The 26,982-nt window shown below is 41.2% G+C and overlaps 3 protein-coding genes across 3 annotated transcripts; 1 reads left to right on the forward strand and 2 right to left on the reverse strand.

Annotated features, from left to right (window-relative positions):
* Nucleotides 1-778: 778 nt before the first annotated feature.
* CBG02845 lies at nucleotides 779-4,235 on the forward strand (the record flags this gene model as incomplete). The annotated part of the gene is made up of 6 exons (XM_002631028.1): nucleotides 779-831; nucleotides 879-1,138; nucleotides 2,720-2,976; nucleotides 3,053-3,164; nucleotides 3,409-3,485; nucleotides 4,056-4,235. The coding sequence occupies 6 exons, from the start codon at nucleotides 779-781 to the stop codon at nucleotides 4,233-4,235; spliced, it is 939 nt and encodes a 312-aa protein (XP_002631074.1).
* Nucleotides 4,236-5,326: 1,091 nt separating this feature from the next.
* On the reverse strand, nucleotides 5,327-21,517 carry Cbr-din-1 (the record flags this gene model as incomplete). Its single annotated transcript, XM_002631027.1, has 22 exons — nucleotides 5,327-5,431; nucleotides 5,483-5,587; nucleotides 5,636-5,805; nucleotides 6,763-6,952; nucleotides 7,851-8,983; nucleotides 11,122-11,260; nucleotides 11,855-12,949; nucleotides 12,996-13,103; nucleotides 13,265-13,885; nucleotides 13,990-14,616; nucleotides 14,664-15,041; nucleotides 15,088-16,278; nucleotides 16,606-16,797; nucleotides 16,844-17,306; nucleotides 17,354-17,459; nucleotides 17,507-17,775; nucleotides 18,154-18,447; nucleotides 19,352-19,563; nucleotides 19,830-20,058; nucleotides 20,249-20,440; nucleotides 21,339-21,389; nucleotides 21,435-21,517. The coding sequence occupies 22 exons, from the start codon at nucleotides 21,515-21,517 to the stop codon at nucleotides 5,327-5,329; spliced, it is 7,953 nt and encodes a 2,650-aa protein (XP_002631073.1).
* A 48-nt stretch (nucleotides 21,518-21,565) lies between these two features.
* On the reverse strand, nucleotides 21,566-21,895 carry CBG25590 (the record flags this gene model as incomplete). The annotated part of the gene is made up of 2 exons (XM_045242393.1): nucleotides 21,566-21,743; nucleotides 21,789-21,895. The coding sequence occupies 2 exons, from the start codon at nucleotides 21,893-21,895 to the stop codon at nucleotides 21,566-21,568; spliced, it is 285 nt and encodes a 94-aa protein (XP_045098128.1).
* Between the last annotated feature and the right edge of the window lie 5,087 nt (nucleotides 21,896-26,982).

Raw genomic sequence — 26,982 nt, forward strand, 5'->3', positions numbered from 1 at the left:
TGTTGAAGGTCAAGAAGAAAAAAGATTGATAAGTCGATGGAGAAGATGATAACATGAATGGAGACGATAAGATAGGTGAATAGTCTCACAAAAACCACGCAAACTGTTCATTTGTAAGATGGCAATGATTTGTTGAATTTCCAGGAGATTTTCGAATATTTGTCTTGGAAGTCCTGACATAGAGTTGTAAATTTAGTAAACTTCCTCACAACTCAGAGTTTTTGAATCCAAAAGTCCCCTTTTAAAGACTTTAGAAAAACTCTAATTGAAGACTCTGACTTTGACCACCGTAAAATAAGTCTGAGAAGGGGGCCCTTCAATGAGAGGGAATTTCCGGACATTTTGTTCAAAATTTTTCATCGAAAATGCCGGTGAATTCTAGTTAAAAGTTCATGAAAATCTATAAATTCTTCTAATACAGGTTTTCCGGTAACTGCGATCAGAATGACCGTATTCTCTGTAAAAGTAGTTTTTAGTTTTCTATTTTTTCTAACGTTTTTTACTTTTTTACCCTTTTTTGTTAAAAACCCGAAAATATTATGTTTTTAAAGTATTAGGGTATTATTCTTTTGTATCTTCTAACCTAAAACTTTTCTGTAGAATAGAACCAGAAAACAAACAGTACAGACAACACATCTGCTCTACCAACAACCCTCTAATAAGTAGTAAACCCATTTACAAACACATACTGTTTCTTTCTCTATTCCTCTATCACTTCATTCAACTATTTCTGTTTTCTTCTTTATTCCCCATTTTCACAGTACACACGGAGTGCAAAATGTCGTCCGACCGAATTGTAGTGCTTGGAAGTATCGTTCAGGATCTTGTCAGGTTTGTATCATTCCGAATTTCAGCTAACCAATTTCTGTAATTTTTAGCTACACCGATCGTTTCCCACGTCCTGGAGAGTCTGTTCGTGGAAATGATTTCAAGTCAGGGTCCGGTGGAAAAGGAGCAAATCAGGCGGTAGCTGCCGCGCGTCTTGGAGCCAATGTGGCAATGATTGGATTGGTTGGAGAGGATATGTTTGGAGATTCGAATATTAAAGGGTTGACTGAGAATGGAGTGGATACGAGTTGTGTTGGAAAGACAAAAGAGTCACACACGGCTACTGCAACTATCACTGTTAATAAAGAAGGTGAGAAACAAAATTTGATATGTTTTAGATTAGCTTTGAAATCTTAAAATCATGAATCTGCGAAAATCGAGACTACCGTAAAACTTATTAGGTTGGCGGGAAAGTCTTTGTCACTTTTTCAATAGTTTATTTCTCAAAGAAAAAATAACCGAATAATTAATTATATTGTCCATCATTATCAACAACATGTCTCCAACGTTCCCTCAATTTATGGATTCCATTGCGGTAGAATCCAGCCGGGCGTGAGGCAAAGTATTGTTTGAGTGCCGCTTCGACCGCTCCACGGGAATTGAAGCTTCTTCCTTCGAAGGCACGTGTCATATCGCCAAATAACCAATAGTCGGAAGGAGCAAGATCAGGAGAATACGGGGGGTGAGGGAGAACATTCCATCCATATCCCATCAGCTCCTGCTTCACTTGTTCGAAACATGTGGGCGAGCGTTATCATGTTGATAGTACACTTTCTTGTCTTTCAGGGCCGAACGGTCGACTGCTTTCTTGAGGTTTCGTAGTTGAGTAGTGTAGAGGTCTCCAGTTATTGTTTTGCCCTCGGGCAGAAGTTCCCAGTAGATGGGGCCGTCCACTCCCCACCACACAGAGAGCATAACTTTTTTCGGATGAAGGTCGGGTTTGGGGACATCCTGTGGGCTCTCTCCTTCTCCAACCCACTGGGATTTCCTGTGGTGATTATCGTAGAAGACCCACTTCTCATCTCCGGTTATTAGCCGGTCCAGCCATCGATCGCCCGCGTGGAGAGTGAGAAGAGTAATCGAATCGTCGACTCGGCGGTCAAGGTTGGCTTGAGTCAGGTGATGACGTATGAATCGACCAAAAAGTTTTCTCATTCCAAGAGACTTCAAACCTTCAAGGACTGTGCTATGGTGAACTCCGAATGTGACAGCTAGTTCACGGCTAGATTGAAATGGATCCGATTGCAATGCGTGCTTCAGCTTGTCCAAATCCAACTCACGGGGTCTCCCAGAGCGATCCTTTTCATCGAGCGAGAAGTCATCTTTTTCGAAACGATGGAACCAATTGCGAATAGTATTGTAGTGAGGGGCATGTGTGTTGTACACATTCTTCAAGAAAGTTTCCGAATCCTTCATCGTGGTGTGAGATAGGAAGAGGTAAATCAAAACATGTCTGATGTGAATAGCAGTGGGAACAAACATATCGTTTCAATTACAGATGAGGAGCAGGGAAGGAAATGGGGACTTGTTTATATGGAAGGTTCTTATCACCTTGTTATTCACTAGAGTCGATATCATACACAGCCTCCATATACGAGAACAGTGATTAAACAAACAGAGTGACAAAGACTTTCCCGCCAACCTAATACAATTAGGAGGGTCCCCACACTTTCAAGTTTGAGCTAATTTACCTCGATTTCTAAGAAAGATATCAAAAAGGTGTCAACTAACAAATCACTTCTGATATCATTATTAACAATTTATCAGTTGATCACTTTTTTATATCTTTGACAGGAACTAAGATATATTGGCTCAAAGTTAAAAGTTCGGAGACCCTTTTATTACAGGTTTTACGGTAACCTTTGCATTTCTCAACAGTTCCTATTTTCAGCTGAGAATAGTATCGTCGTCACTTTGGGAGCCAATTTGTTCCTGACTCCAGAAGTAGCTGATGCCAATTCCTCAATTATTTCCAACTCGAAAATGGTCATGTGCCAAGGAGAAATCGATGAAAAAGGAAATAGAAGAGCATTCGAAATCGCTCGAAAAAATAAGGTCATAACATTTTTGAACCCAGCTCCAGGAGATGCAAATATGGATAAAACAATTCTGGATCTTGTGGATATTATTTGTACAAATGAGAATGAGGTTTGTTGAGATTTAAGATTGGAATTCAAAATTTAAACGAATTCAAATTGAGAAAGATTATGTCGCAAATGTTCAGGCTGAATTCATCACTGGAATCCCTCAAAACAACGTGGAAGACGCTAAAAAGGCTGCTGTGGAAATGGTCAAAATGGGTCCTCAGCATGCGATCATAACACTTGGAGCTAAAGGTTCGAGCTACTCTAATTGCCTAGAATAAGTTTAAGGTTTCGTAGATACTAGGACTCTAAGAATCCGTCATATTCAGTATTTGGAGTTTGAGACTAAGATATTATAAGTTTTTGGTACTAAGTTCTCTAATTTCGGGAACCTTTTTTTTCTCGGATTCTTGATTATCCGTATTTCTTGGATTTTTTTTTGTGATTTCTCAAATTCCGAACATTGGAATCGTAAAATTCATCATACTTTTTTCAGGTGTTCTCCTCGCATCAAAAGGCCATAACGAGATTGAGCATATATCGGTGGATAACGTGGAAGCGATTGATACCACTGTGCGTTCAATACTATGATTTTATGCTCTACAAGCTAAAGCAGAAAATTTCATCCCACCGGACAAAAATCAAAAAATTTGATGATACGGTTTTGAAAACAGAAACTAAAGTTAGGGATCTACAAAAGTATGTAGACGTTATTCGTTTGCGCTGAAAATTTCAGAAACTATTAAACAAAAGAAGGACTTCATTTTTGTAGTTGACAATTTTTTAGAAACAATGTTCCCATTTGAGTTATGCCCTTCAGTACTGAGAAGCGCCAAAATTCGAATGATCAAGAGTTGCGCTACTTCCAAGAGGCATATCGAGTTTGGATGAATTCGTACAAAAAAGTCGTCAGAATAAAAAATGAAGCTCTTTTTCTATTTAATACATCCTGAAAATTTTTAAAAAATCTTAAAACTTTGTTCTGCTTTTGTAGATACTTTTGTAGTTATTTTTGTAGTTATCAACGAAACAATTAAAAAAAGACCGGTGTCTAAAGATGAGGTTGTTTTAAAAAATGACCAGTTTTTCTTGGGTTTTTTCACAATAATACATAAATTGGGAATGTATAAAATGAATTTCCAGGGAGCCGGTGACTGTTTCTGTGGTACATTTGCTGCTCATCACGTCGCTGGAGTTTCAATGATCGATTCGATTCGTTCGGCTGCAAAAATCGCTGCTCTCTCTGTGACTCGACATGGAACCCAATCGAGCTATTGGAAATTAGATGAGATCAAAGAGAAACATGCAGACTTTTTGCCATAATCCTTATCAGATTTATATGGAGAGTTCTTATCCTATAATCTCTAATTCTTTAATTCGAAATAACAATCTACAAAAAGTTTTTTTTTTCCGATATGAATTCGTCACATTTTTCTGCAAGTTTTCGAGAAAATTTTTCTTGAAAACATTCAGATAACATATACAAGTAATCTCAGTGTTCCGTTGCAAAAGATTTTCGAAAAACAAGACCTAATTCTGCAAAATATCGGAAATCTGATAATATTTTTTCAACGAATCCAAATTTTTAAAATTATATTTATGCAGTTTTTTGCTCACAGTACTCGCCCACACTCCATCTTCTGCTTCCGCCTTCTGAACGACTAATGCTAATGAACTTTTGTTATTGAGCTTTGTTGCCCAAAAAGATTTCCTTATTTTTCGAATGCGTCATTATGGTGTTGGTTTGCATGAATGAGTGAATGTGATCCTCGAAAACAAAGAGATGCAGCTAGTGTGAAAATTCAATTCATTTTTTTTTTCGCTTTCGTTTTCGGCACGGCTTAGGTTTTCTGGGCCGCTCTCCGATCAAAATACATGAGAACGAAAAATACAACGGGTTAGAACAGGATAAAATATGAAGAAAATTGCAAAAGTATTAAGGGGGACTGGGAGCTGCTAAAACAAATGAAATAGGAGCTGATAAAAGTTTTCGAAATGAGTCGGAGGAGAGAGGAAAATATAATTCATTTCTAAAGGAAATTGAGCAAATGCTCGAGGAGGATGACGGGTGGAAGCCGACGGAATGGTAAAACAAAATGAGAAAGGGGGCACTATACATCAAGGGGGAAAGAGAAAGGAGGAGGTAAAATTGCAAAAAGTATACCGAGTTTGTTGTTTGTTAAATTATTAAACCCATAATTCAAATTAAAACACAAGTTTGAGTCAATCAGGTTAAAGATACATAATATGATGACGAGCTGAGATATATAGTAGAAATAAATAAAGTGAGTAGTAGTAATAGTACACAGAAATTTAGGTATTCGACAAGATTGCACATATTCGTTGAGGATCGGTATTGAATTGAGTTTGGCAGAGAACGAGAATGAGACATGTGAAAGATGAAGATGAAGAACCTAGTTGCTACTGATTGGTGGAACAGCGAGGGAAGTTAATGGTGGTGGGCCATCCATATTTAGATCACTTTTGTCGTTGGTGAAGACTATCAGCAAATAGCGGGTCTGGAATAAAAGTCACATTTAGGCTATGTCCGAAAATCTGCAAAAACTTACATCACTGACTTGAAGATAATCGTAGAGAGATGAAGCTAACTCGGACAAATATCTGCTGACAATTTCTCCAGGAGCGAAAACATGGACACGAGCACTCTTAAATTTCTGAAAGTTAATGAAATATACATATAACCGTAGAATTATAAATCCCACCTGATCGACTTCTTCCAGACACGATACTCCAGCGATTTTCTTCTTGATCAAATAGTCAATGAAAGATGCCTTTAGATTTGATTCATTCTTGGCCAATTCATCGTAATCGGTGACTGCTGATAGTGCAAGACAGCATGCATATTCCGGGTTTGTTAGGATACCGTGGACCTCTGAAATCATTATGATTATTGTTATTCTGTTTTCTGTGTGTGCTGTCATTTTTCTTTCTCATGTTTTCCTTCCCGTTTCCTTGTTTTCCGAACCCCTGATATTTTATTTTGTGCATGCTTTGCATGCAAACGAATGGAATGCAAGATGGATAAGAAGGAGAAGCACATAGGCCTTTTCGAAAAAACATGAGTCAGTGAAGAAGGAGAAGTAGTGTGGCGAATACGGAAGTCGGTCAGATGGGGGACGTCGAAGGCGATCTCAAAACAAAAAGTGCACATCGGCCCCCTTCTGTTTGTATGACTCGTTTTTCGGACTGTGTCTAGTGTTTCGCATTGGTTTTCGGAGAAGAAGCAGACTAGGAAGTAATAGAAACTACTACGATAAGGGTCAAAGAGAACCACTTTGCACGAGTGTGTCGAAATAGTAAGCAACTAAAATAAGAAGAGAAAATTGTGAATATTAAAAATGTGTGAATGCTTCGAGAAATTTCACGATCTAGATAAGAAAAAAGATGGTATTCTCGTTTCAGCAAGAACTATTCAAACATCACTAATTTTTTCCTGGATTGATCATCATACAATGTATATTACAGAGTAATTCGAGACAAAATCTATTCCAAAATTTAAGTTGTGACGTAATCGAACTCACGTTAGCACTGATATTGAAATACGGCCAACTTCTTACAGTAAATATATTTTTTTTCAGGTGGAATGCAAAAATAAATTGTAAAATATTCCGTCCACCCAAAAACGAGTTCTCTTGCACTTCTGTTCTCCGTTTTTACTACTATCAGCCTCAATACACACGGGCATTTTATTCTCGCAAAACAACTAAAATTGAGACTGATTGACCGTGTCCGTGTGTAGACAAATAAGTAACAACAACAACACAAAAAGTGCATTCTTATTAGTCTAGTGTTTTCCAATTTTCAGTAGAAATTATACATCAAAACTCACGATCAACTTGTCCGTTATCCAGCCGAAGACGTTGATTAATTTTCACCGAGTCACGACGTGGATTCTCCTCGTTCAGTTGACGTCCGAGGACTCCATTCAAGAAGGTTTCAGATCCATTGATCAAATGAAGGTTGATCATAGTCTCCGTAGACTTCATTGTCAAACGACCAGTCCATACCATTGGAAAATGCTGAAAAAAATTGATTCGTGTCATAACTGATTCCCTGATGAGCCACTCTTCTCCAAAACCTATTACTTGATTTTTTATTTTTCCCCATTTTTGCTCTCATGAACTGTGTTTTTACCCCGCACATGCCGCGGCGAGCTGAAAACAAGCATGTAATCATGTACACAAAAAATTGTGTTCGATATATATCTGCTATATTTAGTCCTATATACACGTTCTAATGAGAATCTATACGAGACCAAGGCATATTTTCAAGAGAGAGCCTAAGAACGGGAGGCTGTTTTTGCTTCAGGTCTTTCTAGCCCGCACGCTTCCTACACTATGACTCATTTCTTCTACTTCTACTTGTTTTTCTCCACCGCCACCATCAACGTCTTCGGACAAAAATGGCGACGACGTCGATAGAAGCAGAAAAATAGAAGAAGAAGTAGGAAACAAGGAACTGAGTTCAAAAACAAGCTCTTCGGCCCGTTCTTTACGATTTTCTTTCGCTCTTTTTCTCTCGTTCCCCCCACTTCCAAAAACCAATTCCCCATTCTTTACAACAGAGATCTTTTCTTCTTCCCTGCTGTCACAGCACACGCACTTTTACTTCAATCCAGGATCTCTCAGGACATATTACACTGGTACCTTGGGGTCGGGGATCGGAGACATGAGCAACGCAAGCTGGGATAGTCGTGAATCGAAGAAGAGAACATTTCTTCCCATTTAGAAAACATAAACGCAGCAAAATCATTTCCTAATGCAGCGCCCTCAATGGCATTTTCGGCAAAGGAGAAGGCCGTGTGGATGTAACAAGCAACAAAAAATGTAAACAATTTTCGCAAAGTGAAAGTGCAATGCCCGAAAGACACCTGACTGACCGAATAGGAGAAAAAGGGGAAGAAGGACAGAAACCAACCTGAGTGAAAGCGACTTCATCCATAATATTAGCTGATAGTGCATCAGAACTAGAGTCTTCTCGGTGTTTAACAGCAACGCTCGTCAACATGTCCAAGAATTTTGGGCTCAATGAATCACTTTCTAGCGGTGGGGCACTTTCTAGAGGTGGAGAATCTGGACCACTGGAAATTGAGCTGGTAGTGGATGGTGTAGTAGTTCTTGAAGCAGACGCAGAGCTAGAGTTGTTCATTGTAGAGCTTCTGGATAGTATCCTACGAAATGCAGATCCTTCGGAACCCATTGAGTCGCCTTTGGTTTCGTCAACATCCTCTTCAGAAGTCGGAATTTGCTTCTGTTCTTGAAGGTCTGGCTTCGCTTCAGCCTCTTCGTCATCTGCACCAAGTTCTTCAAGTAAAATGATGTCCAAACGACGAAGGATTTCCTTGCGGAACATCTCGTTCTTCTCCTTCATCTCTGGTGGCAGGTTTTCAAACATCGATTTTCTTGGAGGGGAAGGAGATCTTGGTGGTGGTGGAGGTGGAGGTGCTGCATTCGTCCCCATAAGCTGTTGAAGCGTTTGTTGTCCTTGCGAAGTGACCGTAGGTGGACAAGACTTTTTCCGATCTGTGGCATTTGCCAGTTGATCTTTGTTGCCTCTCTTTAGAGATATGGGAAGACCCTGTGGGATCGCGAAGCCACCTTGGGACGTTGCTGCCGGTTGTTGTTGTGGTTGCTGGCTCAATTGAGGCAGTTGAAATGGCAACCCATTTTTTGCAGCTAATATGTTCATCAATGTCTCCTGCTGACCAATCACCTCCGACGCCTGTTGATTGGCTAAAAGCCCCATATTCATAGACAGAAGTGCCCTTGCAATTCCTTGATATACTGGATTTGCTTGATTGATGGCATGTGTAACAGCAAACATGGATAATGGATTCACAGCTGCTCCAGTGAGATTTGCCATGGTTGCCATACTGAGGAGCGATTCCAAATTTGAGAAAGGGTTTGGAGCCGTGGTGGCAGGGGCAATTGGTATTTGAGGTGGCGTTGCAATTTGATGTAGCAATGCACTCAGTTCTGCTAATGATGTGGTTGGAGCCGGGTTGGGTGCAACAGAAGTTGCGGACTCGTCAGAGCTCATGGTGCTACAGGCTTGAAAATATCACCAGATGATTGCGATTGAATAGCAGAAATGATGTAGAAAGACGAAGAATAAGAAGAAGACAGGCGGGCTGCTTCGTCCTCCCGAGGTGTCTGATTCCTCTGTCGACTGATGCGCTATTTTTCAAACCGACAACGGGCAAAATCAACAACAAACTGAGAGAGACCGAGGATGTTGAAGAGTATAGGAGAGCGATTGGGGCGTTAAAAGTGCAACCGAAGTGCACACGTCAGTCGAAAGTGGTATAAAAATATGTTGAGACTGGTGACTGGGACAGAAGAAACAGAAGATGGTGTTTCTGTCGAGGACGTCAATTGGAGAACGCAATCTTCTTTTTACGCTTGATGAAGATATCAGGCAACTCGAAGGGACAGATAAGAAGAGCGTCGACCGAAATGTACTTTTTTATCAGCAGTTGTTCAGCAAAGAGGAGTGAATCAACGTCGATTGTGCAACTTTGTAATTGAAGAGAATATTTCGGTGAAGAGGAAAATATATATTGATTACGGTAGAAGAGGTAGACGAATTAATAGTTTTGAGAGATGAATAAGAAGAGGTAGTTCAGTAGTGAGGTAGTTCAAGTTATAGATACAAAATGATTCCACTCAGATCATGATAATAGTTGGCCCGTGCCGTCGTGGAACACAGATATCAAAAAAGTGTATACCGATATGGGAACGGAGTGGGTGCTTCTTCGGGTTGCTTCTACTGACTGACTGGAAGCTTCGCCGACAAGTGAGTGGCGAGAGAACGACAATCAACCGTGGCTGGGGATAGAGAGCGCGCGACGACACAACAACCGAATAGTGGGCGGGACCTTCCTAGGAGTGAGCGCGGGGCGCGCGCGACCGACCAAGCGAATGAGCGTGCGTCGCGCTCCAAAACAACAGCGCCACGCATGGAGGCCGCAGGCACGACTTATAGTGCATCTCCTCCGGCGCCTCGAACATCATTGCCGCCTTATGCGAAAAGTGAGACCCAGAGAATAAGCGAAAAGCGCTGTGGGCGCCTCCAAGTACACAACACACAGCAGGGATAATAAGAGAGATGTTGCGAACAACGTTCTCTCGACCCTCTCGCGCCTCCAGCTCCTCTCGTCTCGATTTCTACTTCTCCACTTACTCTGTCCGTTCGCGCCAGAGAAGCGAAGGAATGGCTGGCACCAGGCACTGATTGACACGGAGTAGCCGCGTCCTGACCACTCGCCGCCTCGCCTCCTTGTTATTGCTGCTCGCCCACCGTGCGCCACCAGGCACCCTTGGAAGGACGACGACGACATCGAGCGAAGAACAGCATTCGAATGGATGTAAACAAACAACAAAATGATACTAGGGTTCGTACTAGGCGATACACTTTCTATATTTCCTATTGTTGATGATACCCAAGGTCTCTATCTCTAGCATGATCGTTTGCGGCAAGGGAGGATTGTGACTAAACAGTTTCTACAAAAATAAATCCAAAAAATATTGCCGTCTTTGGACGATAAAATTTTAGAAAGAACTGTCACGCTCTCGCTGCGAAGAATAAAAGAAAAGAAAGAGGAAAAAATTCGACGAAAAGAACGAAATGGGAGGTTCTGTATGGGAACGAAAAATGCGTTCGCTTAAATATTGAGAAAATTCAATCAGTGATACAGTAACCCAGAATTGCAATCTCATTCAATCATGTAAACCCCGTCTTCTTGCACTTCTTCGTCCCTCCCTCTCCGCGCCCTTTTTTCATCAGATGAAAAGGACAGTTTTTGCGCAAGGGACACCAAGCGTTTGGCACGATGCCAACACCCGCTGGAGGTTTCATTATTCATGTGGGGCGCCATTCTTCCCCCCTCCTCCCTCTGCTACACAAGAAATTAGAAATTGTTGTCTTTGTGGCAACTGAGAAAAAAGGGAACGAACGAAACCCAGCGTCATCAACTTTATGTTCTCAAATACTGTCGTTCGCTCAGTGCGGCACAGTGCCGTAAATATTGACCCAGATTACACCAGTTCAACGAACTCCGTTCCCCGTACGGAGTTCATTCTCGCAAAAAGTTAAAGTCAATATTGGAGAAGAGGGCAAAAATAAATGAAAAGCAAAGAAGAGAGACTCACATTGTAAAACCATCTTTGAAATATAGCTCCGTCGAAACCTGTGGAAGGCTCTACACTGGATCGATTCAGCGAAGTAGAGGGCGGTTGTGGGGTTCTTACAGATGCTGACGATGAAGCTGTTGAAGAAGGACGTGGTGTTAATTGAGGAGTTGTTCCATTGGCGAGTCCAGGTTGTTGCTGAAACAATTATATGGACTAATTGGATGGTGGCTTCCTTTGTTAATGATTCCAGATCTATCCACTAGCATTTGTTCTCCATTGCACTTGTTCAATACTCTCAATTTCTTCAGTTTGTTTGTGTGCCCTGTTCCCTCTTTTTTTCCTCTTCTTCTTTTTCTTCTTCTTCTCAGCGGCGCCCCGCGACAAACTGCAACATGCGAGAGGGCGATTGCATGTGTCAGTGTGGGAGTTATATGTGCAGCTCGGGGGCGAAGAAAATGGAAAACCAAGAAGAAGAAAAGGAAGGAAAAGAGTAGTGAAATAAACCCTCATTGCACTAGGAAGTGTGACTATGATAGGAGAGAGGACACTTGAATTCAACTAACATCTACTTTGGTGATTTTGTACAACTAATTAATTAACTAGATTTGTTCTCTGTCATGTATCCCGATAATTCATCTTATTTGATACAATGTAGTTTTCATTAAAATAGATTTTCGTCCTATTTTTCAAAAACCAGTCTCCCACGAAATTGGTTTTATAATGAAACTTTTATTCTTTTTTTATGTTTTTGTTATGAGAGAGTTCAAAAAACGTTTCCCAAAGGCTTACCCCATGAGTCACACCAGCGAATCCAGTGTACAACAGTCTGGCTTCTGGAGGCATCAGATTGATGATATTTTGCATCGCGAAACCCATATTGTTCTTCTGTCCGGGATTCTTTTGCATTGCAGCTAACTGTATAGCAAGCATGTTCGCCCGGTCCATTTCGATTCTTCGTTTCTTCTCCTGCCGATCCATCTCCATTTTACGATCGAGTTGTTCTCGCTGTTGTCGCTTTAAGCTCTCTTCTTCCACCGCTCGTCGCTGATTTTCCAACAGTTCTTGTCGTGCTTGTGCGTTTTTAATGGCCATTTGTTCTTGTTGCTGAGCCATAACAGCCGCTTGTCGCTCTTGCGTCTCTTTTGAAAATCCAATTCCTGCACCATGCGCGGCATGACAGACCATATCTGAAATCGTCTGTACCATGTCTGCATAGAGAAAGTTCCGGTATTCAGGCTTTGCTTGCAAAAGCGATGCCATCTCATTGACGTTTCTATCTCTGATTAGCTCACCGAAACGAGCACGAACGGATTCCCCTTCTGTCGGTGATGTTTGCGGGATTTCAGATGCTGATTGTGCAACAGTTGGTTGAGATAATGGGGTGATGGCAGGTTGTGGGGAAGGTTGAATTACTTGTTGATGTGATTGCTGTGTTTCTGTGATTACTTCCAATGGTTTTTGAGGCTGCACAGGAGCTTGAACGAGTTCGTGATTTTTATGATGATCTTCTTGAACTTTCTCATTAGTTGGAATATTTTCAGATTCCATAATCTCCACAGATTTCTCCAATGTATGATGTTCCGGTGAGGATTCATCAATCTCCAGTGGTCTCGCTCCATAATCCTCGTCGCTGTCATCCATATACTTCTCGTCTGCTGCGTTGTTCTCGATCGGCTCTATTGAAGCAATCTCAACGATCTGTTCAATAGGATTCACAATATGTGGGAATTCTCCTTCGATGGTGTCAATACTGCCAACATCGTTATTCTTTTCAGGTTGGGATGTGGACGGTTTGGGAGATATCAATTTATCTATGCTGTAACCTTCGGACGAGATGGTTGATTGAGATGACGTCTTCTCCGCGGTTTCTGGATGAACGGTCTCCTGAAAGTAGGAAAAATGAAATCAGACTTTTGATTAAAACAAGTACTTTATCAGGGACTTCTTTGTCGTCATTGGTCATCACAAAATCTGGATATTGCGGGAACTCGTCAGCTTCTTCTTCGTCGAAAATCGACTGAACAGCTTGATCGGTTTCCTGCAAACACCGTATCGTTACTAACCGAATGTACTGACACAGCACGGATACTAATGACTATCACAATATCTGAGCACTCTCAAAAACAGAACTTAAGGAATCTGTGCAATATATGTATACTAATCTCACACAATTCGCTGAGCTACATGCTGCAATCTTACCTGATCCGAAATAACAGTATGAGCTGATGGTGAAATAGGATTTGTGTCAACCTGTTTCGGCGATGTGAATTTTTCTGTGACTGGTGCTGGCACATGCTCCGGTTCCTGACGCGGAGAGAAACTCGATTGCACAACAGACTCTGATTCTTTTTCCATCTGCACATCTTCTTGAATCGTCATCAGAGATTCTTCAATGTCTTCAGATTGAGCATGTTGATCTTCTTCCTCAACACGCTCCACATCTGGCTCTGTTGATACGGCACATTGAGATTCTTCGTTCATTTCTTGTTGAATTGGAGCGGCAGATTGTAAAAATTCTTTAACCACAGGTTCCACATCAGATGATTCTTTACTTTCATCCGACACTATCAACTCTGCTGGTAGAGCAGGTAGGACGGGTGATGTTGAAGTTGCCAAATGTGTTTCCAGCGTATCAGAACTTTCACCAACAGTCACTTCAATGGGTTCTTCAGCAGCGATGTTTTCAATGGCAGCCGGGGGAGCATCATTTGGTTCCGCAGCCACTACAGTATCCTCATCGGAGTCATCATCAGATGAAGATGAAGAGGAGCTGGATGATGTATCCGAAGACGAATCATGCTGGGCCGACGAATTGCTCAGCTAAAAGAACATAAAGCGTAACCAGAACATACAACATTTACAGCTCATAAACAAACATCCATATCATTCCGAGCAAAGAACCAAACAACGAGCTGAAAACTAACCTTTCTAGGAGATGATGAATTAAACGCCTTCATTGCTGCCTTCGTCAACACCATCGGTTTTCCTGTGACGCTGGCCGGACTATCGATTGCCGAGTTGATATTGAACTCATCGTGAAGTGCCGAATCGTCGATAGAAGACACACTGCTTTTTGCTGTGACTGGGGGCGAAAGCTGTTTTTCGGAAACAGCTGGAGCTTCATATTTAGATGAGTTGGTAGCAGTAGAAGTTGATGACGATGTGCGATTTCGAGGTCTCGGAGATACCAAAGGCTCTTGTGCAGTGATAGATGGAAGTTTTGAAGATGTGGAAGTCTTTGAGTATACTTGTTTCGGGGAAAGAATTTTTGGTGATTGGAGGGGAGTAGCAGATGGGGTGGTGATCACTGGCGGCGTTTTGAGCTTCTTTCCATAAGCGGAACTGCTAGCGTTACTACTGGACGACTGCCTTCTAACTCTTGCTGCCGATTCAGACTCTTCTTCGTCCGAAATATTCTCATGTGGAATGTCACGAAAATCACCTTGCTTAATCTTTCTCTTAGATTCTTCATCTGAACTCAAACGGTTTTCCAACTTTCTTTTTCTCGATGTTTGCTCATCTTTGGATGTTCGAGAGGTATGACGATTCGCCTGGAAAAATTAACGTAATTTCATGAAATGACTCAATATACACTTACTTCGTCGTTCTCTTCTCTCCGAACTCGTTTCGCATTATGTTCCCGATCATGCTCATCTGATGAGTAGTTGGTGAGAGACTTCTGTCTTTTACGATTGTCTCTGTCGTCTTTGGATCTCTTCTTCCTGCGGGCTTCTCCACGTTTTCCTTCACCATCCGATGACAATACTTCACCTTTCTCCTTATGACTGTATTTGTGCTTACTACTGCGTTTAGCAGCTTCTGCTCCCGTGGAAGACGGCGGCAGTGGCGGAGGAGGAATGAAGCGTTGTTCCGTTTCACTGGCCTCTCCACTCGAGGAATCAGATTTATCCTTATCATCGTCTTTTCCTTTATCATCATCATCAGAAGATTCAATCAATACGCGTCTCTGTAAACTCTGGATGAGCAGAGGGATAAAAAAATTCTGTATCTGAATAACTCACCGGTGTGCCAGCCTGTTCATTTTTCTGACGCAATTTTTCAAACGAATCATGTCCTCGTTTATCAGACCTCCTTCGTGACTTCAGGTTCTCAATTATACTACCTCTCGAAAGGATCATTGCGAGTTGATGATCTTTCTCTTCTTGCGTCATTTCCTTCGCCGACTTCCTGACATCCAAATCCAAATCATCGTCCGAACTAGATCCTGATTCATCACTACTGTCATCTCTCTGGTGTTTCTTCTTCTTAAGTTTTTCCTTTTCAACTTTCCTCCGCTCTTTTTCTTTCTCCTTTCTCCGTTCCTCTTTCTCTCTTATCCTCTGTTTCTCGCGTTTCCGTTCCCGTCGTTCATCTTCTTCCCGTTTTGCTCTTTCCAGCTCTTTCCTTTTATGCCGTTCTTCTTTGGTTTCTTTCTTTCTCACCTCCTTTCGAGTATCACGTTCCCGTTCTAGTTCCCGCTCTTTTTCCTTCCTACGTTTCTCCTTTTCTCTTTCTTTGTCCTTTTGCAGCATGGCATGATTTGAAGAAGTTGATGGTGCTGATGAAGTTGAAGCAGTTGGAATGTTAATTTGTTGATTATGTACATTTTGAAGCGCAGATGGTTTCTTCTCGATACGTGGAAGCTTTTTGAAACCCATGCTCGGCTGGTTGGACATAATTTTCTCGTAAAGATCGCTACCAGCATCTCGAACAGTAGGAGTAACGTTCTTTCTGTGGTCAGATGTCATCGACTGCGATCGAGCTTGAAGTGCATTTGCAGCGTTAGACGGTCCTGGTTTTGAAATAGAATCGTGTCGCACTTGCACTTTTTCAGGCTTGTTCGTCTTTGGTGTTAAAATTGAAGGCCCTTTCGGTGTTGATGGAGGTTCGTAATGAATAGGTGTTCCAGAAATCGAATGACGAGGTGTTGAGTGAGCAGAAGATGACACGGAATGGGTTCCTGTTGCAGCCATCATTTGAGAAGGAGATGGAGCGATGGGCGCGGTCAGACTTCCGAACGGAGGACTTTTCAGCGGTGGGAGTGTTTCGGAACTCCTTCTAGAAAGGTTTCCTTGTATTGTTCGCATTTCATCATTAGTTGGTGGAATTGGAGGTGGCGGAATGGAGACGTCTGGTGGGAACATGACACTGTGATGACGCAACGCTTGAATATTTGCAGGTCGACCGGTAGACGACACTGAATTGTGTCGAGACTGAAAATATTCAATTTTATGGAGTTATTCATGTAGCGAAAATATGTATTGAAATGCATTTACAGTTATGTCGCGAAATGCTTTGAAATACATTTCGCGACGCTCATGCATTGAACCTCGGGGGCGCGGAACTGCATTTCAATNCCTATCTTCGCTCCATGAATAACCCCATAAGAGATTAAGATAATGAATTTAAATTTTTTTTTCGGATCTTCGGGATTCTTCCGAGGACCCTGCTGATTACTGAACACAAGAAAAATGAAATTTGGTAAATAACATTCTTCCAATATTGAGATTTTTTACTAGTTAGGCACTCCTATAATTTACCACTGGTGACATCGGAATAGGGGGTTGCCCACTGCGTGGAGTTGTCACTCCAGATCCACTCGGTTGTGAAGAATGGTGAGTATTAACGAGCAGTGGCTGCGAAGTTGGAAATGCTGGCGTCGTAGGTCCAATACTCAAGGAATGGCTCCGTTGAGCTAGTTCAACTGGTTGATTCGTTGAGTCGAATGACAGCTAGAAAAGAACAATGAGGATGATTATTCAAAAAAAGCAGACTCACTCTGCCGTATCTTGTTGATTCGTCAAGACTCGGTCTCCCACCACTTTTTATCGTCTGTTGTGGAATATCTTTCGATAATTCTTTAGAATCAGGAGCACGAAACTCGTCAATGTCTCGGTCTATATGGTCGGTTAATTTTCTCCAATCTAACAACCTGATATCCAATTCTTTACACGGTGTCTCCCGATAATAATCTCTTTTTTCTTTGAAAAGTGACGTTTGGGTTCTGAGATCATCTTCCATTGAGAACTTGGGAAATGGTCTACCAGTCAATTTTTCGTAGTTTACCCGTGTTCTCAGATTTAGTTTCATGAGTTCGTCAACTCGAGTTGGGAAAGAACTCAAATTGGGATGAGGTCTCCATTTCATACGATTGATCACTCTCATCAAAGTGTCATTTTGACAATCGAATGAAGATGGAGGTGAATTTCGTTTCGAATTGACCTCTTTTTCAGCGCTGGTTCTACAAAAAATTAGATTATGAAAACTTGAATCCTGAAAATAACTCACTCATCATACGAATTGTCAGCAAACACATTCGAAAAAAGTTCCCGCTCATCCTGGTTTTTCGATGTTGAAGGAAGGGACTGAAACGGCTGGATCGAGTTTTCCCTAGCTGAAAATACTGAATTTCCAACCAGTTAACTGTAAAGGACCGCAAACCTCCATTAGAACCGCTATGAACGATTCCACCGTGCTGAGAAAATCGCTTGACTCTTTTGGTTCCTGGATCTTCTGGTCCGCCGTTCGACTTTTCTGGTTCCTCTCTTTGTTTACGCTCCGAATCAGATCTTTTACTGGGACCAGGCGAGTCATCAATTGTATCCGTCTCGCCATCTTCACTTTTACCATGACTGTGCCTCAATCCGGATCCCGAAAAACCATTATCATCATCTGAATTTTCTTTTGCGTTGCATTCGTTGCTAGTTGACCTGAAAAACAGACAAATGACAAGTTTCCAAAACAAAGTGATGAAAGCAATATCCAGCTGAAACACGGCTCAGCTTAGGGATGATTGAAATATTTGAAACATTTTCGGACTTTTCAAAACCAGAAATTTTCGCAACCGTGATAATGCAGTCGAATTGATAGGTTTTAGAGTACAACAATGGTGCTATGGCTTTCGGATGGTTTTTATTTCTAATAGAACACTACCAAAAATTCGAAAAATTTACATTTTAAAAATGTATTTGGTCAGAAAACCATTTTGTTGTCTTGTCTCTGTATTATCAGAATGTCAAAATGTCCGGTTTTGAACTGTCCGAATTTTGAAACGCCTTGCTCTTAAATTATGTCGGAGCTAAACTTACGGGGTGCCGTAGCATTCTGCTTCCTCTTGATCCTTGTGCTGTTCTTCCACTGATGATTTCGATTCTCTCGCGCTCTTATGACCTTGTGATAAAGAACCCGATGGCGTCGCATGAGCTGTATCTGTGTTTCTTGATAGACCATCCGTTTTTTCAGCTTCAGCTTGTTCCTCGGCTTGTCTCTTTTTTTCGGCTGCTTCCTGTTTTCGTCTTTCAGTGGCCTCTACGATAAAATCGTATAACTTATCAGGGCAATAGTCCACTGCAGTTGATTGCTCTATGTAGTGACTGTAACGACTGTAATGAAGTTTTATTTAGTTATGATGAAACATTGAGAATATATTTCAAATCTATTGAAGCCCTTTTTCAAACATTTATTTCTATAATGCTTGAGATACTAGGCGCGAGATAATGATCCTAATATTTCAGGGGACTACATACCACATGTTCTTCTCGATCTCACAAATGATGTGGGTGCAAATATCTGAGCATCTCCTAGACTGCTCTCGGGTTTTTGTCATGCGACCAAACACCCTGTTGTATTTAAAGGATGTTTGCGTTGTTAGTGGTGGTGGTGGTGGTGGCAATAAACTTTAGTGCAAAATAACTCTCTCCGCGCCAGACGCGCAATGATTGACTGGGTGCCCACACACGTCCGGTACAACAAGCCACGGCCCTTCCACCCAGTCCCTCTATTCACATTCCCGTCAAAATGCATGTGAAGAAAATGAAAGGAGGATACGCAGAGTGTAGGAGATGGTCAGATGAAAAAGCGCGAGCGTTACATAGAAAAAAGAGAGAAGCACCGTTTTTTTAACCATAAATAATTTTTTCGCATAGCTTGCTCGTATCTTAATTCAGAAAGTTTCCTTAATTAGCAAAACCGAACAGCTGAAAACTGCGCATAACTATTAATTTGTATTGAATACTGAAGTTTCTTTTTCAGATTGGATTCAGCTTTTCATTTTGAGGTTGCTTATGATAAACACTTTTCTCGATTTCACACCGACTCAGCTGCATGCAAAATAAACGCGCGGATATTTCACACGGAAAATAGAGGAGAAGAGAAACCAGGAAAGTTGGAATTCAAAATCGCAGTTATAACTAGACAGAGATACAGCTAGTTAGGCCTTTGAAAATGGTCTTTTGTGCGTAGTCAGTTCTTAGTAAACAGTTTTAAGAATTGAATTTGAAGACTTACTGTTTAGTAGGCACTTTCAGCTTTCTCATCAATTCCGTGCATTTTTTAATATCTTCGAAGATTACGACTGCCCTCCTTTCGGCGTAATCCACCAATATATCTTTGATGTCGTCTGAATAACTTCGGACCACCACCAGCGTTTGGTCCATGGTATTCGGCTGGGTGTTCATTACCAGTAGGCGTCTAGATGGAGGTGCCGCGTATGCCAAAGGCTGAAAATTCGCACACTATTTTGACGAATTTCCTTCAAAACAATAGATTTTTAAACTGCATCTTGTTTTTTAGGGGGCTCTCGATAAAGAAAAAAACTTCTGAGCTTATTTATTTTTGGTTGGAATTTGAATTTCAAAGTATTGCCAAGAATTGATTCAGAAAAAAAAAGACCAGTGGCTTTTCGAACTGTAGCATTATGAGCGCATTAACATAATTGTTAGAAGATCAATTAGCATTTTCAAGGCGGAACAATCTCAACACAAACCTTCGGTTCTTGTTTGTCATTCATTGCCCTGTGAGCGTCTGCAACTCGAGGAAACACGATGACAGCGAAAACATATCCACGCTGAGGGGCCTTCACAAGAAATACATCCAGCACCTGACCGTATTGTGAAAATCTTTCCTCTAAATGAAGATCCTTTGTAGTTCCCTCTTTATGAAGTATCTGTACGGTGACGTGCATTTTCTTTTCAACCTTCGATTCATTCTTATCCCTGGAAAAAAGTCCGTTGTTCAATGAAAAACAGGGACAAAAGAATATACAATTCTGTATGTTCTCTCGCATACCATGCTATATGAAAATCCGCTGGTGATCCCATCAGTAAGCTTTTGTCGGATTGCAGTTTATTTCGGTCGAACCTGAATATTGCAAAGGTTTCGAAAACTTGACCGCATTTAACTCACTGTCTGTAATGTACTATCAGCTTCCTCTGGCCTGGCACATTCGAATTCTGATCGAATACAATAGTATGTGGAATTCCGGATCTTTTCGAGTGTATCTTCACTCGATCCCACACTTCTTTCTCCATCGCGTTTCCGGGACACACAGTGAAGTGCACAGTGGCCACTATTTCTGGGTTTGATGGTATGTTGCTCCTGAAAATGTATCAGTCATTACGGATAGTAAATCCCTCATAATTATTACTACTACTTCAGCCTATAATCGGAAAAGACGCGTTACACAGATCGAATAGAAACAACAACAAAAAAATATTTAGTTTGAAATTACAGAACTTCTCATTCAAAAAAAAGGTGAAAAATGTGTTATGCCTATAGTCAGCGGTTCATCAGTGAGATCAAGATAGAACATGTCGAGAGATGGTGTGAAATAGAGGAAGAGATAGTAGATATGACCATACTTGTAAAATTCCGGGCCGGAGGAAATTTTCAAGGCCCGGGCCCGGCCCGGAAGGCCCGGTGTCAAAAATTCTGTATTTTTGAGCCAAATTTTGAGCTCTCAATATAATTTTTTCCATTTTTTTTCGTATTTCGGATTGTTTGTCTGTCTGATCAAAAAAGATCGAAAAACTCGAAAAAAAATCACATAAGGGCCTCCCCTTATGTGTTTTTTGAAAATTTCGAAACTAGTGAAATGACTGGCCCGCCGGGCCGGGCCGGGCCTCCGAAATTCCGGAAAAAGCTCGGCTCGGCCCGGCCCGTTACAAGTATGGATATGACAAGAAATTAATGGAGGTGAACCTCCTAAAAAGTCGATAACAAAAGTCGATATTCGGCCCCTCTCCATTGTGCCCCCCCCCCCCATTAGTCGATAGAACCTCCCACTCAGTTCATATTTTAGAAAAAAGATGAAGGGTAAAAATGTCTGGTGCGCGCGACCGCTCGGGGGGCCGTCTTCCCCGTCCTCAGTCGCCTTGACAGAGGGTCAACAATCTCTCTTCCCTATTTCTCTTTTTCTCTCTTCGATGTCTATTAAATGTCTCGTTGTCTGCGACTACCCTCGCGGCATCTCTCCCCGTCTCATTTTAATTCTTACCCCTCTTTTGATTGTGGATAAACTGGTCCGTTGCTAGTTTCAGATTGACTTCTGGAATACTTATTTAGACACGTATTTTCATCAGCACAGACGAACCTTTTCGGCGATCGTCTATCTCCAGCATGCTGTGTAGATGATCTGTGTGGCAACGTATTAGCCGTCGATGGGTGTGAAGCCATGCTGAGAAAAAAAGAATAAAAGTGGTTCAAAACCAATATCTCAAAAACTTACTGCATGTTAGGTAGTGTTTCTGGATTACAGTATTCAATCCGAAACGGTGTATCTTTGTTAAATTGTTTCTCGCTATTGCATGCAACTGAAGCTGAACGAGTGTCCATATAGGTGATATAAAGGACGCCTTCGAGGTCTTCTGGTGACCGAAACAACTGTTGTATCGGTCCGAATCTATGAATACATATATATTATAAAGACCAACTGGGACACAAGTACCTGGAAAAAAATTTGTGTAGGTCTTCATCCGGGATGGTTCGTGGTAGTCCATGAACTGCCACGTGGCGAGATTCTCTTATTGCATTTTTAAGCGGAGCATGTACCATCTCAACATTGCAGAAGGCAGGCTCTGAAAATATGAACAGCTGCGTGGGTTAGCACTAGCAGGAAATCGGAAAGGTTGAAGGAATAGTTAATGCATATGTATACGCGAAGGTGGGAATAGTGATAAAAAGGTCAAAAAGAATACAGAGTGGAAAAGAGAAAGTTAAAAAAACTAATGGCGAATTAGGCTAGTTTGTTTTTCATTCGATTTTGATCAGCGACATGACATGCCGGTCTTATCTAATAACTTTTTTTTCTGATAACTTTTTAAACTGTGTCAAGCAATTCGCACGAGAATACAAAAGATATTTTTCGAGTTCCACCTAATTTCAGTAAAAATGCTACTTCAGAGGAATCCCACTATAGAGACTTCAACAGCTCAAATAGTTGTCTTTCCAGTGAAATAATAATTGCTGAGACAGCACAGGAACATCTAAGAACATTTGTTTTGTGGCATGATCGAACATGAGGGTCATTAACTGGCATAAATATGTCGGGACGATAAATACGATATCAAGAGTCGGTTGAGGGCCAAAATAGGTTGCCGGGACCCACGAGAACTGGGAAAAAGAGCGACGAACGAGTGAACGGTGGCGAAAACGCTACTGGACACGCCGATTTGAGTGGACGGGCGTCAGGGTGGGCGACGGGGGTATTGGCGGGAGGTCGTCTCTAGTCCCTGAATCCACTCACGGACGCTCATACCGCTCAAACGACACTCACAAGCAACATGACGGTCGCGCTCGCAAAAGAGAGAAAGGCCCCCGTCGCGTTGTCATTCACTCGCTTTGCGTCGCTCGCACAAACGTGCCCGGGCAGTCGTCGCCGTCTGTCTGTCTGTGTCTCAAAGCGTCTTTTTGCGTCTCCGACCTCGTCTGCTTCTCTCCTCCATGCTATTCCAACGTTGTATGTACAAAGTCTCTGCACAGCCGCCCATCTCTCGCTATACGTCGCCACTGCGATGCGGCCTCCCCTCTCTAGTCCCACCATCCTACTTCCTTCCCAAACAGCAGCGACTGTCCGACACACATTGTATACGCGCTTTGGTCGTGTTTCGTGGCGTACTCCTCTCATTTAGCTTCGAATATAACCAAAAACGCATATGTTCTTATCCATTTTATCGAAATAAAAAATAAAGACACCGTCTGCTCACTTCCTTTTCCGGAGTCCACTTCATCTGCCATGATTCATTTTTTCCCGAAGTTTTTAGTTGGATTTGTTTGGATTCAACTCTCGAGATATTGTGCCTTCAACAACAATCGAATTGTCTAGGTTCATATATGTTGTTTCTTCCAAGAATTTCTTATGAGAATACGATAGATTTTAGATGGATGCAGTTTTAGGTTGATTATTGCTGAAAAGAGAACTGTGTCCGTGCTATTTCAATCCGTTCCCTAGTGACTGCGAACATGTTTAAGTAGGAAATCTCTTTTATTCTGTTGGAGAGCTTCTTAGGAGAAGGGAAAAAAGGAAAAAGCTTTAGCCTCTCTCCCCTTACGAACAAGAAGAATACGACGGAGTGAGTGTTTTGGTTAGACGGGTCGTTGTCAGGGCCGAGAGAATGCTGCCGAAGTGGAAAGCGAGAGAAAAGAGGCGCTCTCTGGTCGGTGAATCGTTGTGTGTCCGACGATGGACTGTGTGTCGGAAAGAGCGCATAGTCATGTGATGCAGGGTCGCATTGCAAATGTTAGTACGAGTGGGGTGTGGTGAGTGTTTGCGAGAAAGACAACCGCACTCCTCGCACGTCGTTTTCATACATTCGCATACACTATAAGACATCATTTTAGCTTGTTGCAAGCTTAATTCTCCCCCAAACGTATTGAATTTCCACCTGTTTTTAAGGCCGATTACATCGATTGTATAGCTATATTTCCATTACTAGGTCTGAAAATTTTGAAAATTTCGAAATTTAACATAAGGCAAAGTGGTGTTTTCATTGTTAATCATTTTGTACACACTGTCGCGTGATACATGTACATGGGAATAAGCATGTGTTCACTAGCTGCTTGATAGAATAGAGTTGCTATTGGAGATAGCATGTGCAACTCAATGGGGGACGTTATGAGAGATGAAGTTTAACTTCAGCATGAAAAATATTAATTCAAAAGTATTAAAAAAGGGGTTGGGGAAAAAAAAAAGAAAAATCCGTCTTTGTCTGCAAGTTTTCTGGACGGTGTTCGCAAAATCTCTAACCGTACTTTTTCTTAAAGGTACATGTAGAATTGCATATTGACCGGTTTCGAAACGCAGATAAGATAGTAAGTTTGCGCCTTTAAGAAATCTTACGGTTTTACCCTTAACAAAACAACTTTCAATATGCGGAAAATGAAATGTAGTACTTCTCCTTAGTCCGAAACCTTTTCTTACAATCCCCACCCGTCAGAATTCAGGAATTTTGATTTTTTGAAATACAACGAGTCTCGTCTTCAGCTCAATTTCTTTGTTCTCTGACTCCATTCATCACCTCCACGTCACCCCCACTTGTGTCTGTGTCTCTATTCATCGCTGAATCATCAATTGTATTATTGCAAGAGGGTTGCTGCGAGAAAGAAAGAAAAAGATCGGCTGAGGTCGTCGTTCAAACAAACATGCGCTTTCTTTCCTTCTTTCTCTCTCTCTCTCCACCCTCCTTCGGCCTCAACCTCTTTACAATGAGGCCAACGATCAATAAAAAGTCTGACGGCTACCCGTCGTCGTCTCCTTGCCGTATCTTCTTTACGCTCTCTTTACTTACACCACCACCATCTGCTACCTAGTAAAATTGACAGACCGGCCTTGACAGGATATCGAATAAAGAGGGACAATGAGGACACAAAGAGATTTAGACCACCCCGAAAGTGAACCTCGAACAATACGTCATTAATTGCAAGGCCCTATCGACTACACCGATGAGAGTTGAATAGTCGTTTGTTCTTCTTCCTTCCTGCCTTTTCTCAACACCCGCAAGAAAAGTGCAGCGTTTCGAAAAAAAATTGATGCGATTTAAAAAAAAGGAGAGGGGCTCACAACAAAACCCAAAGGAGAAGCTGTCAAGTTTCAGTTCCTTCTTTTTCGAATTGATGCGTTTCGGAAAATTTTATTTTTTCTGTATTTCAAATTTTCTGATTAGTCATATTTGTTTTCTGTGTTATTAGTTCTCCCTGTCTAGGAGGAAATTCAAAACAGAACCACATCGAATAAATAGTCATCTGCTCACATCGTAAAATCTTGATATCGTTAGTGAGGGATAAATTTCATCCAATATTTGGATTTCTATATCAACAGCAGAGACTTCTGCGTATTCCACGAGATTTCTTCAGTAGTTCTCTCGGATTTTGTCGTTTCCGGATTCTAAGATTCTCAGGATTTTTCGTTTCGATTTTCTGCGGATCCTAGATTTTGGATTCTTTAGCCTTCGAGATTACAAGATTATGATATTTTTCAGATTCAAAGATTTATTGATTTTGAAGCTTTAAGATTCTGAAAGTTCGTGATAGCGATATTCTGAGAATCCCCAATTTTGAGAAGCTGAGCTTCCGAGATTCTGAAACCATTCATTTCTGAAATTCAGATATTTTTGAATCTGTCAGATTCGAAAATACTTCTTAAAAAAAAGAAATTCTATTTCCCAAAAACATTGTTTAGAAACCATAAAATTTGAATTCTTTTGATCAGGGTCCAAGAGTTCAGGTTGCTGGAAAGCAGCTCGCTCCCTTTTCTATTTTTTTTTCTCATTTTCACTCGAGCAGCGTTATCCAAACATTCAATTCTAAAACATTTCGAAAAACATATTTTTCCACACGACTGCTTTCTCATCCAGCGTCTTTCAAGTGAATTCAATCTGTGAATCCAATGAATTGTTGCTCTTATCGTTGCTCTCACCCACTTATTGAGAAGGGAAGAAGAAGAGACAGAGTCCATGATTATCGTGAATTCGTAATCACCGGTTACAAAACCCCAATTTTCTTCTTCTTTTTCTGCTAACCCGCAATGAATAAGAAGAAGAGGAGAGGATTTTCTATTATACGAATACTGAATTTGTCTGTTCTCTATTTTTCTTCCTTGTTCTTTTTTCCTAACAGACACACATCTCTTCCTCATTCTTCTAGCTCACTTTTATCATGTAAAACGGAGAACAAGGGACACTATGATATGGGTGAACAATAGAGAAGGAAATACACAATATTTGATACTTTATTGGTATGCTGATCATGAACTTTTCATACACAGAAAGGGCAAATGAACAAAAGGAATTGGGGAATGTTGAACATTTTTCTTACAGACCTTTCGAACGGAGGAATCTCAATTACCATTTTCGAATTGAAACACGGGGGTAATGGTGCGACCTTCATCGATTTAGAGAGAGCCCTCTACATAATTGCAGGTCGTTAGGTATGACATAATTGGCATCACTCATCGATAATTATGAAAGCGAGACTGGACGAAAATTTATACAAATACAGAGATTGGCGCCAAATTGTGCCATACTAGACAGGGATCATCTCTGGAAGCTCCTTGAAGCCCAGTAATCTTAAAGGCCCATTCAGCTTAAAATCAGAACAGGAAATCACATAAAAATATGCTGATTACGTTATTCAATTTTTTCAGCTTCTCAGATTTGAATAGCAAGCAACAACTGACGCATGTTCTGATTATTTTCAGATCAGAAGCAGCAAATGTGTGTTTCTTTTTTATATGAGGGGTTTCAAATAAACAGCTTATGTGTAAAAAAGGAAATGCCTCGAACAGATTTGCTAAATGTTGCCGAAAACCAAATGGAATTAGGAGGATTACTCTGTTTTTTCAGTTTTCTGGGTTTTCGTTCAATGAGAATTTCGTTTCCAAAAATGAACTCTATAACAAAATCTTAGAAAATTGTCCGATTCAGAATTTATAAATTCTGATGATTTCTGAGTTTCAAACTGTGTGTTTTTTCACTCGAAATGCTCATTTCAGATATAGTAAAACCTGTAATAGAAAGGCTCTCAGGTAAGTCTACTTCACAAAGTCTTATCTTTCCATCTGCCATCCATCTGACACTGTCACATGACATACCATCGTTCTCCATAACTTTCCCAAGTGCTCACTCATGAAAGAACAAAGGTCTCAG

The sequence above is a fragment of the Caenorhabditis briggsae genome, assembly GCF_000004555.2.
Source record: "Caenorhabditis briggsae complete genome, chrII, whole genome shotgun sequence".
Lineage (NCBI taxonomy): Eukaryota > Metazoa > Nematoda > Chromadorea > Rhabditida > Rhabditidae > Caenorhabditis > Caenorhabditis briggsae.